Raw genomic sequence first — 12,909 nt, 5'->3', positions numbered from 1 at the left:
ACATTGCTCGGGCACCTCCATTTTGGAGGAGGTGCCTTATATATGGTGAAGTCCTCCGGCCATTGGCCGGGGACTCCTCAGGACGGCGCGCGCGGCCCCTTTAAGAGGGAGGGAGCGCGCGCGCGCACGCCCTAAGCACAGTGGCCGGGAAGGAGCGCGCGCTGCCAGCAGAGCGGGAGGAGGACGCCGGGCTCGGAGCAGAGAGGTGAGGGCAACAGCGTCCCTGCCTAGCAGAGGGCAGGGACGCCGGTGCTACAGTACCCCCCCCTTTAGGCCCCCCCTTTTTTAGGCCAGACAGAAATTTAGCAAGGATAAGAGGGGCATGGATGTTCTCCCGGGGCTCCCACGTTCTCTCCTCAGGACCAAACCCTTTCCAATCTACTAGAAAAAAGGTCTTTCCTCTTACCCTTTTGGTGGCAAGAATGTTCTCTACCTCATACTCGTCTTCAGCAGAAACCGGAGCAGGAGGCGTACCTGTAGACTTGGAAAAAGAGTTAAGTACCACAGGTTTGAGGAGAGATACATGGAAGGAGTTAGGGATCCGTAAGTTGGCCGGGAGTTTCAATTTATAGGCCACCGGGTTGATCTGACTGATGACCTCCAGGGGGCCGATGAACCGAGGCCCTAACTTGTAAGAAGGTATCTTGAGTCGGACATATTTAGATGAGAGCCAGACTTTATCTCCGGGACGAAATTGTGGAGGATCCAGGCATTTTTTGTCAGCATGTCTTTTCATCCGCTCGGACGACTGAAGGAGTGCGGATCGGGTACTCTCCCAAATGGAGGAAAATTTGCTAACGAGAGATTCCGCAGCCGGGTTGTCCACAGAGGTGGAGACAGGAAAAGGAATCCGAGGATGCTGACCGAAGACTACAAAAAACGGGGATTTGGAGGAGGATTCGCTCTCGTGATTGTTGTAAGAGAACTCGGCCCATGGTAGGAGATCCACCCAGTCAGAATGGTGGGCATTAACGAAGTGCCGGAGGTAACTGGTCAGATTCTGATTGATCCGCTCCACTTGACCATTGGACTGTGGGTGGTAAGCAGAAGAAAAGTCCAGGGTGACGTCCAGCAGTTTACAAGTGGCTCTCCAGAAGCGTGAGGTGAACTGTACCCCACGATCCGACACGATGTGGAGGGGCAGGCCATGGAGACGAAAGATGTGACGAATAAAGTCTTTAGCTAGCTCGGGTGCAGACGGGAGGCCTGGAAGGGGAATGAAATGAGCCATCTTGGAGAAGCGGTCAGCGACCACCCAAATGACCGTACAACCGGCAGAGACTGGGAGGTCAGTTATAAAGTCCATTGCTATATGCTGCCAGGGGGCAGCAGGTACAGAAAGCGGAAGGAGGCGACCGGCTGGCAGATGTCTTGGAACCTTGTTGCGGGCGCAGGACACACAGGCAGAAACAAAGTCTATTACGTCCTTGTGCAGGGTAGGCCACCAGTAGTGCCGGGTAATAAGCTGGAGGGTCTTTTTCTGACCGGCGTGGCCAGCTAGGTTAGACGAATGACCCCAGTGAAGGATCTTCTCCCGATCAGGTACCGACACGAACGTCTTTCCGGGAGGGAGACGATTTAGACTCACGGGAGCCACCTGCATTACTCTGGCGGGATCGATAATGTGTTTCGGATCTTCCTCAAGATCAGACACCAGAAAGGATCGAGACAAGGCATCCGCCTTGACGTTTTTGTCAGCCGGGCGAAAATGAAGAACAAAATCAAAGCGAGCAAAAAACAAGGACCACCGGGCTTGGCGCGGGTTAAGTCTCTGGGCATGCTGGAGGTAAGCCAAGTTCTTGTGGTCTGTGTGAATTATTACCGGGTGAAGAGCCCCCTCGAGCAGGTAACGCCACTCCTCCAATGCCAGTTTGATGGCCAATAACTCTCGGTCTCCTATGGAATAATTGCGCTCTGAGGAGGAGAAGAGTTTAGAGAAGAAGCCGCAAGTTACCATCCTCCCGGAAGATGATTTTTGAGTAAGTACTGCTCCGGCTCCAGAGGAGGCGGCGTCAACTTCCAGGAAGAACTGCTTGTTGCCGTCCGGGCGATGCAGCACCGGGGCGGAAGAGAAGGCCTGTTTTAAGGAAAGAAAGGCCTCCTCTGCTTCGGGCGGCCACTCTTTGGGATTAGTACCCTTACAGGTGAGCGCGGAAATTGGAGCAGTCCGGGAAGAGAAGTGTGGTATGAAGAGGCGGTAGTAGTTGGCGAAGCCCAGGAACCGCTGAATAGCCTTCAACCCCTCCGGTCGAGGCCATTTCTCGATGGCAGACAGTTTCTCTGGATCCATTCGTAGGCCGGTCTGAGAAATAATGTAGCCCAAAAACGGAAGCGAGGTCTGCTCAAAGAGACACTTCTCGTATTTAGCGAAGAGGTGATTCTGCCTGAGCCTGAGCAGAACCTGACGAACGTCCCTCCGGTGAGTCTGGAGATCCGAAGAGAAGACCAAGATGTCGTCCAGGTACACCACTACGCAGGAGTAGAGAAGGTCCCGGAAGATGTCATTGACCAACTCTTGAAAGACGGCAGGAGCGTTACAGAGACCAAAGGGCATTACCAGATATTCATAGTGGCCGTCCCGGGTGTTGAATGCCGTCTTCCATTCATCCCCCTGACGGATACGGACCAGGTTGTACGCCCCACGGAGGTCCAGTTTGGTGAAGATTCTAGCCCCCCTCAGACGATCAAATAACTCCGGAATGAACGGAAGGGGGTACTTATTCTTCACCGTGATCTGGTTAAGGCCTCTATAGTCTATACAGGGACGGAGAGAGCCGTCCTTCTTTTTGACGAAAAAGAAGCCTGCTCCCGCCGGAGAGGTAGATTTCCGGATGAATCCCCTGGCCAGATTCTCCTCAATATATTCGGACATCGACCGGGTCTCAGCAGCGGATAATGGATAAATACGCCCACGGGGAGGAGTAGTACCGGGTAACAGGTCGATAGGGCAGTCGTATGGTCTATGAGGGGGTAGTGTCTCTGCCTCCTTTTTATTAAAGACATCAGCATAAGACCAATAAGGAATCGGAAGTCCAGGCAGATTAGCTGGGGTAGGAGAAGGACGGACGGGATGGACGGGAACCAGACAGGTCTTATGGCAGTCCTGTCCCCAGCGAAGGACTTCTCCGGTCTGCCAGTCAAACACGGGTGCATGTCTCTGGAGCCAAGGTAGGCCTAGCAAGAGGGCGTGAGAGAGTCCAGGCAGAACATGAAAGGAGATACTCTCAGAATGCAGCATTCCCACCTGCAGAGTAATGGATTCGGTGATGAGTTGGATGGGGCGTGGTAAGAGGCCCCCATCCACGGCAGCAACAGACAAGGGTACAGCCAGAGGTTTGGTGGGGATGCGATATTTCTCTACCAGGGACTGTGAAATAAGATTCCCGGCTGCTCCAGAGTCAAGTTGGGCTAGTTCGAAATAACGGTTCTCCCCGCAGACGATTGAGACTGACAACAGCAGAGATGGAGAGGATTGATTCTTGTCTAGGTCGACCTCTCTGAGCGAACCTAGACACAGGCGTTTCCCGACTTCTCCGGGCAGGCACGGATCCGGTGCTCCTTACTGCCACAGTAGAAGCAGCTCCCCTCGGCACGGCGTAAGTCCTGACGGGTTTTGACCATCTTGGTCTGGTCGACCTGCATAGGCTCAGGAGAGTGTATCTGGGAAGAGACGGAGGGAGTGACGGGTTTCTGAAAAGTAGGAGCTAGACGTGGAAACCTCCTCTCACGGGTGACCTCTTTGGCACGCTCCTGGAACCGTAGGTCAATCCGGGTGGCAAGAGTTATTAGGTCATCGAGAGTGGTAGGAATGTCCCGACCGGCAAGTTAATCTTTAATACGGCCGGACAGACCCTCCCAGAAGACGGATACCAGAGCGTCGTTATCCCAGGCCAGCTCCGAGGCAAGGGTACGGAACCGTATGGCATATTGGCCCACGGTGAGACTTCCCTGACGGAGGCGTAGCAGTGATGATGCGGATGAGGTCTTCCGTCCGGGTTCGTCGAAGACTTTCCGGAAAGCCGTGAGAAAGGCAGGCAAGTCGGACACCAGGGGGTCTCCTCTCTCCCATAGAGGATTTAGCCAGGCCAGGGCCTCCCCGGTGAGATGGGACATGATGAAGGCAATTTTGGCCCGGTCGGAGTTAAACTGGTGGGACAGAAGTTCAAAGTGCAGGGTGCACTGATTTATGAAGCCCCGAGCCTGGGCGGAGTCGCCTCCGAAGCGAGGAGGTGCAGAAAGCCGGGGTCCGGGGTAGGATACCATGGTATTAGTGGGCAGCGGAGCTGCCGGATTGCGAGTCATGGCACTGGCGGTGGTTGCTGGTGGAGCAGTCAGAGTGTCCAGGCGAGAATTGACATTCCGCAGGTGACCCAGGATGGACTCCTGTTGGGACCTCTGACGGGACAGTTCATGACACAGGTCCGAGAGCGAGGGAGCTTGGGTGCCACCAGGTTCCATGGCCCGAGCAAACTGTAACGGGTCTGGGAGGCGGAACCTCTGAGCTACTATACAAGGGGGCGGTCCTTGTAAGGGAGCGGGTGGCGACCAGGCAGGCAGTCACAGCAGGTGACCGGGACAGTCTATGGATGAACGGGCAGGAGGTCACGGCAAGTGACCGGGGCAGTCTCTGGATGAACGGGCAGAAGGTCACGGCAAGTGACCGGGGCAGTCTCTGGATGAACGGGCAGAAGGTCACGGCAAGTGACCGGGGCAGTCTCTGGGTAAAGGGTTGGTACGACCTGTGGCGGCTGATGGTAGACGTGAGCTCCCAGGTGAGCAGGCGAGAGTCTCTGGATAAACGGGTGATCACAGCATGTGACGGCGGAGCCTCCAGGAAGACCAACAGACAGGCAGCAGATGAGCGCTCCCAGGTGAGCGGGCAGAAGTCTCTGGACAGGCGGGTGGTCACAGCATGTGACGGCGGAGCCTCCAGGTAGGCTAGCAGACAGGCAGCAGATGAGCGCTCCCAGGTGAGCGGGCAGGAGTCTCTGGACAGGCAGGTGGTCACAGCACGTGACGGCGGAGCCTCCAGGTAGGCTAGCAGGCAGGTAGCAGATGTGCGCTCCCAGGTGAGCGGGCAAGCTGGTCCATAGACAGACTGACAGGAGTTTGAAGGCAGACCGTCGGACCTCAGGCAAGCAGGCAGGTAGCTGATGTGCGCTCCCAGGTGAGCGGGCAAGCTGGTCCTTAGACAGACTGACAGGAGTTGGAAGGCAGACCGTCGGACCTCAGGCTAGCAGGCAAGTGGCAGAATATCAGGCAGGAACAAGACAGCAAGCTGGCAGGAATCTGGCAGGTAACTGGCAGGTAACTGGCAACGGGACCTGAGGGCTGAAGTAGAGTAGTGAACAGTGCAACAACATTGCTCGGGCACCTCCATTTTGGAGGAGGTGCCTTATATATGGTGAAGTCCTCCGGCCATTGGCCGGGGACTCCTTAGGACGGCGCGCGCGGCCCCTTTAAGAGGGAGGGAGCGCGCGCGCGCCCTAAGCACAGTGGCCGGGAAGGAGCGCGCGCTGCCAGCAGAGCGGGAGGAGGACGCCGGGCTCGGAGCAGAGAGGTGAGGGGAACAGCGTCCCTGCCTAGCAGAGGGCAGGGACGCTGGCGCTACACAATCCACATGCGTTTTTTCTGCCAGGGAGATGCAGAAACGCTCAGGAAAAATCCGGAGCATTTCTGCATCGTGGGCACTTAGCCTTAGGGTAAAAGCCAATTCAGAATCTCATTTTGCAGACATTGTGTTTTGGGGTGTTGCCCCTCATCAGTGCAAAGCATTAGATCTGATTTGGCTGGGTGAGAGCCTCTGACTGGGATCTAAGGGGTAAACATTTATAGTACTCTTGCCCTCTGATGTGGTAGGAAGGTCTGAGGCATGTCAGTCTGAGTCAAACTACAACTTCACCTCCCCCTTCCTTCCACAGATTAATAACTCTTGGGAGTCAGGCTGGCTTTACATACATCAGTTGTATACAAGAGATGAGTGCATTTGTTCGAGACAAATTGAACTAGCTTCAAATTTAGCAAAAAAAATCCGGATTCTCCTGAATACAATTTTTTTCATTTCGGTTTTTGCAAATTCAGCAAAATGGCATCCAGCTCGAAGCTATTTTGTTTAAATGGTATCACTTGTCCCCTGCCACTGTAGCCCACTCTCCGGTCCTCCACACTGTAGTTCTCTATCCTTCTTCTTACGGAGAAGCACGTCATGACATCACAACGTGTGCTGTGACGTCAAAGACCTGCTCCATGAGTGTTGCCGAACAGGATGATCCATATTGCAGGGAGCTGGAAATAAGAAGCTGAATGGAGGGAAGGATGGGATGGTGGGCTGCAGCAATGGCAGGACATGTGAATGTTGAAGTTGGTTTATTTTTTTTCATACTCTACATTTATTATGTTTTGCTGTCTGGAGAGATTCCAGAGCATAACAAGGAACAGCAGATTTGCATTGAATAACTTTGATGAAAATTAAATTCCCATGCCAAAATTTAACAGATTTTTTTGCCGAATTCGAATCTTGACAGATTTGCTCATCTGTACTGTATATCATCAGTTGCTTTATGTTAAAGTTGATGTCAGACACAACAGATGCCAAAAGGGTGCACGAGTGCAGTTCCATAGCTTGATCGGATATTGCTTTCTGCAGCATTTTGGAGGAGAAAAAAAACAATGGAAGACCTTATACTGTATATGGGAAGAGCCATTTACAAAAGATTGTAGTAGGAATTAAGAAAAATGTGTTGGGCTGGACTTCTTGTGCCTGCTGTTACATAAATTACCATTGATTTAAAGAAGCATTCCCATCAAAGATTTTATCTTAATATATTGCAGTCATCATATTATATAGCACTGTGTACTTACAATTGCTCATTTTGCCTTTCTACCTACTAAATTCTTCTCTTTTCTCTGCTGTAGCAACAGGAAGCCTCTTGTCTCTGCAGAAATCATTTCCCTCTTCAACTAATGGTCCAGCTGCTCTGCCCCTCCCCCTTACCAGGGACTTTTGCAGTGACTTATGACTCATACAAGGAAAATTGACCTCCTGTTTTTACATAAAGCTTAGAAAGATTCAGCCAGTTAGTTTTTAATCATGTGATGTCATAGACTTAATGGAAAAGAGAAGAATTAGCTGTGTAGAAAGGCAAAATGAGCAATTGTATGTGCACAGTGCTATATAGTATGATGACTGTAATATATTAAGAGAATAAAAACTTTGATGAGAGTTAGGAAAATATTGCCTCCATTAACATTGTTAGTGTAGTTGAATACTGTATTTTTTCTTAATTGGGAGATACCAATAATATCTATATTTTCTATTGTATCATGTAAAATTTCTAGAAAGTTACCATAAAATCTGTGTACTTATATAAACACTGTGAAAAGTTTAAAGTAAGTTTATGAATGCTAAAAGCTCGTACAATGAAGTTCTTTGCAGTTTGAGGACTGTCCTTAGTCCTTTGTGCTCCTTGTAAATGTCCTTTTCAGCTTGACACCAGGCACCATATGCAGAAACTTCTAATCCTGCTCTTAAGAGCATAGCATGTACTAGTTTTACTGACAGAGATAACCTTGCTTAATTTACCTATGTGTCATACCATTGACATTGAGACTTTATGGGAAATTCTCATAACTGGTTGTTTAATACATTTGTAGAAATTCCAACTCCCAGAGCAAAGAGTCCGGATGCTCCCTTGCTCCCCTTTTTTTCTATGCATTGAGAGGTTTACAAATTTTGTGTGCTGGAGTCTGTTTTCTTGTTTTTTTTTACATGATTTGTACATGATTTAATCTCCCAGATGCTGTTAATATACCGTATACTTTCTGTCTAATTCAGCAGTGGTTTTTGCATTGAACCAATAAATGTAATAAAAATGAAACAAAAATGTGATGTATTTCGAATAAAATACTCCAGTACTCACTGTTTTCACTATGAACAATCACAATTAGAGATGAGCGAACCCAAATTATAAAGTTCAGGGTTCATACCGTCCGGTGCTGAACTCCAAACACGGCCTTCTCTTGGAGGTCCATTTTACAGTTCAGGAGTCAGGGGAGGAAAGAGAGAGAGAGATTCCAGCTTCACAGTTCAGGTTCCCATTGATTTTAATGGGGTTCGGGTTATGGTTGAAGTTCGGGTATAGTTCTGGCACTCGAACCGAACTTTGGAGTATAGTTCGATTGAGTACCAGAACCCAAACTTCCATGGATCCGCTCATCCCTAATCACAATATGTGCCTTAATTTTAGATTAGATCAGATTTTTCATTTAACATCATAGCAAGAAATAACAATGTCATCCCTTCTTTCTATGTGTAGCACCGCATTTTCCACACTCAAGAGGAGAACTTGCAGCCTGCTCGCATTCTTTAAGTGGAGGACACTCTTTCTCAGTGTCTTAATTGATAACCACTCCTTAAAATCAAAAGTCTATTTGGAATATATTGTCCCAATTCCTCCACTCATTCTGAAGATTTCAGATACCTTGGGACATCATCCTCCTGCTGACTAAGACAGCTTCTTTTTGTAGAGTGGAGACCTTCAATGGATTATCAACCAGCACTTACACCTGTACCTTTAACCTGAAAAGCCTTCATTTTGGATCTTTTCTCTTCACAATGACTATTTCCGCATGACTTGACATTTTCATAATAGACTTTACATTTTATACCCTTTGTGTGACATCCGCCAAATCATTTCTGAACATGTGACCAGAGCCTTCTGCTTACACTGGTTTATTTTCTTCACTGTTAGCAAAAAAATAAAAAAAAAGATAATTGACAATTTATAGGAGAATTATAAATTGTTTTATTTATACTTATTTATTGTCATTAAAAACAATGTTCCCTATACTTTTCATGTATGCCATCATTATAATGCATGCTTTCTTAGACATATGCAAGTTAATATAAAAAAAGAGGCGTCACAGATACATCTTTATTAAAGGAGTTGTTTACAATGAGCAATTGTTTTTTGTTAAAGTGGTTGTCCAGTAATCGGACAACCCCTTCTCAAACCGTATATTTTCCTCCCAGTAAAATAATAACAGTGATACCTTCAGTGCTGGCGCCACCGCGTGATGTAACAATGTCACACAATTGGCGGAAAAGCCACTCGACACCGCTGGAATGGCGATGGTATCTGAGGCGAGTATAGGTGTTATTATTTTACTGTGGGCAAACATACGGATTGAGATGGGGTTTCCCAAGTAGTGGACAATCCTTTTAAAGAAGTTCCCTACTGAGTATGTGTGGATAAGTCTGACATTGTTTCCCTAGAGCGCAACAAAAGGTGAAATAAAGCATTAAACAGTTTTTATTTAAAGGGAACTTATCATAAGAAAATGACCAATTGTTAAAATCAGGTTTTTGTGTTAAATATATTTCTTTTTTTTTCCTTTTTTTTTCTTTATTCAAAATAAAAAAAAACTAGAAATCTTGCCTTTTTCACTCTGGCCACTGGGACTTTTTAGATTCTAACTTTCTATTGTTTCAGGAAACAACACATGTACATAGCCACAGTAGTCAGATCCCAACCCTAGCTTTTCTATTGAAGTGTCTAATGAGACTGAGCAAAGGTCATTGTGAAAGCAGGGGAGCGGGGTCAGCTGTTACATTACATTTTCTGAATGGTGGATCCTGTGTTATCAGCTGTGTGTAAAGGTGTTACCTCTCATTGTAATCCTGCCTCTGAAAATATGGTGCCTTGCTGTAAACTGTTCCTGAAGGAAAAAATAATTCGTTTGAAAAAACCTTAGTGGCCAGTGTGAAAATTGTAATATTGCTAAGTATTATTATTTATTAAAATCATGATATGAAAAAAATCCCCCACAAAAATCTGAATTAAAAAGCAGGTAATTTTCTGACGATATTTTCCTTTTAAAACAGTGGGCTAGCCATGTAATGCACAGAAACGGAGGACCATCTAAAGTGAAAGACACTCTTTTCAGCTGGTATTCACACAAGACTAGCTAGTCTTCAAGGGTACTGAGCAGAGAACCCCAATTATTAACTAAGAATTACCAAATATGGTATTTGAAATTGGGTTTAGTAAACTAGGCATTATTTTTATACAAGTTATGTGTTACTATCACTAACAATTGCCAGTTATTCCAGACATTTTATCAGGTTCTGCCAAGATTATATTTTGACTTTTTGCTTGATGTATGTATTTGTCCACAATAAAGGCTGATTGTAGTCAAATTCACGCCATGATTAGAGATGAGCGAATCGATTCATAAGACCTGGGTCTTGCGAACCTCCACATATGTGCTTAGATCCCTGGTGCCTCTTCTAATTGGTAGGTGAAGCACAATGTCATTGGACCAGCATGAAGCAGTCATGATGTTGCACCAGGCCTACTGATCAGGAGAAGCGCTGGTGATCCCAGAAGGTAGGAAGAGGTTCACATGTCTCTTGTCCAGCAGTCATGGACTACTAATGGACTTCTAACATGGCCGATGGACCAAGGTCAATGCAAATTGTTTCGCTCATCTCTTGCTTTGACCAATAGCTTTTAGTCATTGATGCCAAATGCTTTTGTTAACTGTATTTTTAGGACAGCTGATTTACTGCACCATATGACCACACTTATTGTATGAACTACTGGCGGAGACTCTACCGTGCACTTAGAAATATTTATGTCCATTTCAAAGTATTGCAAACTCCATGTACAAAAACTACATCTGTCCTTCTGAGTCCGATTGGTGACATTTCAAAAGATAATCCTCTATGTTAAGGACATGATTTTTTCAAGAACATACCATATTATCAAGTTTGCTTTGCAAGCAAATTAATGTCTCAAGTTCAGAGGTAATCAACCTATCATATAAAGGGTGTCACAGATGAAGACCTCGACTCAATCAAAGCATCGCACATTGCAGTTAATGTCATTTGTCCCTTATTTGCAGTGAAGAACTGGTCATCCATATGGGCTTACTCTGTAACATGTATGAGCGTTAAAGAAACAAGCTGATTGTTTCTTGTTCATTATGGAAAGTGATTGTGCATATATGGCATGCAGTTTGTATAATACACAGACAAATGAAGGATTCCAGGGGGTTCTGTCATTTGCCCACCATTGCTCCAGTTGAAAACAAGGTTTTGAAATATCAGAAAGTGTCTTAAAATGGCATCTGTTCTTTTTTATTATATTCATTTTTGTAAGTGTTTTGTAGTAATGCATTAGCTTACATAACCTGTAAGTCATTTTTGCTTTGCCTTTTCTAAATAAAAAAAAATGCAGTATACCTCATTTATGAATATGTGTTACTGTTTATAGGCATACCCTAGTTTCTGCAGAGAAAAATGCCTTGTGACTTACTGATATTTTTTTTACATTTATGCCTACATAAATGCCAACTGGCATGCTGAAGCTCGATTAAGGTTTTAAAAAACAAAAATGATCAACTTTCAGCATGAACAGTTTTGCTAGTGATGAAGCCGGTAGATAGAAGTTAAACATAAAATTCAAGTATTTATAATAAAAAGCTGCTAATGTCAGAAGTACATTATGTATAGTAGTATGCACACTTTTAGGTTCAGGCAAATATATCTTTTGTCCTGGTAAGGTACACATAGACAAACTATTTATATATTATGAAAGAGATGAGCAAATGTTCTATACCACTGCTACAATAGGTTTACAATTTTAAATACATTTTTTCTTTTTACGGTATGATTTTTCAGAAATACAATGTAAAATACATAATGTCAAAACACGTTTTTCGGCTTTTTTAATAAATATATTAGAAAAAGCAAACAAATAATGTTAAAACTTTTTTTTTATTTTTTTATTTGCTTTACGCTAAATTGCATAAAATGAAAGACACTGCTTCAAAACCCCAAAAAGTTAAACTTTTTGAAATATTCTGCTCATCTCTGAATTCATAATTAAATTTTTTCATATTGAATAAGCTTGAATGTTGGGTTTAATTAAGAATGTTTGATTTTGTGTAAATAACAATATGAATCAAATGAAATTGAAAACTATATTTATTTTTATGTTAGTCAAATTTAGAAAGAAAAAGATCTTTAGATCGTGAAAGAGACGAGATAACAACGTATTTAGAGGTTAACCTAATTCAAATAAGATTTTACTTTGGTACTCGTGTATATTACCATTTTATCCAATGTATTTATTTTCACCACTAGTGGTGATTTTGTGTTTTATTTTGTACATAGATTATGTTGGTATGTTTCATTTTTACTTTATGTTATGTTATTCTTTTCACAAATAAAGTTTTTGTTCCTTTTTTATTTGTGTTTCTTTTTTGTGCTGAAAGCTAAGAGCCATGTTCTTACTTCAATTATTAAATATATACAGTACAGACTAAAAGTTTGGACACATCTTCTAATTTAAAGATTTTTCTGTATTTTCCTGACTATAAAAATTGTACATTCACACTGAAGGCATCAAAACTATGAATTAACACATGTGGAATTATATACTTAACAAAAAAGTGTGAAACAACTGAAAATATGTCTTATATTCTAGGTTCTTCAAAGTAGCCACCTTTTGCTTTGATATCTGCCTTGCACACTCTTGGCATTCTCTTGATGAGCTTCAAGAGGTAGTCACTGGAAATGGTTTTCACTTCACAGGTGTGCCCTGTCTGGTTTAATAAGTGGGATTTCTTGCCTTATAAATGGGGTTTGGGACCGTCAGTTATGTTGTGCAGAAGTCAGGTGGATACACAGCTGATAGTCCTACTGAATAGACTGTTATAATTTGTATTATGGCAAGAATAAAGCAGCTAAGTAAAGAAAAACGAGTGGCCATCATTACTTTAAGAAATTAAGGAAAGGAAGACCAAGAGTCACCTCTGCTTCTGAGGATAAGTTTATCCGAGTCACCAGCCTCAGAAATCACAGGTTAACAGCAGCTCAGATTAGAGACCAGGTCAATGCCACAC

The 12,909-nt window shown here is 44.8% G+C and overlaps 1 protein-coding gene across 2 annotated transcripts in view; it reads left to right on the top strand.

Moving 5' to 3' along the window:
• HDAC9 (histone deacetylase 9) overlaps positions 1-12,162 on the top strand; it is a 1,057,517-nt gene extending 1,045,355 nt beyond the window's left edge. For both annotated transcript variants that reach the window (XM_073677842.1, XM_073677846.1), the window contains one exon: positions 8,316-12,162. In XM_073677842.1, the coding sequence (XP_073533943.1) occupies positions 8,316-8,369 (54 nt within the window). In that variant the 3' untranslated portion in view covers positions 8,370-12,162. The remainder of the gene's footprint in view (positions 1-8,315) is intronic.
• Positions 12,163-12,909: the final 747 nt, after the last annotated feature.

Source organism: Phyllobates terribilis, unplaced genomic scaffold (genome assembly GCF_046119375.1).
Source record: "Phyllobates terribilis strain yellow unplaced genomic scaffold, ASM4611937v1 Scaffold_4__5_contigs__length_816908805, whole genome shotgun sequence".
NCBI classification, from domain to species: domain Eukaryota; kingdom Metazoa; phylum Chordata; class Amphibia; order Anura; family Dendrobatidae; genus Phyllobates; species Phyllobates terribilis.
This window is presented reverse-complemented; position numbering and strand designations above follow the sequence as displayed.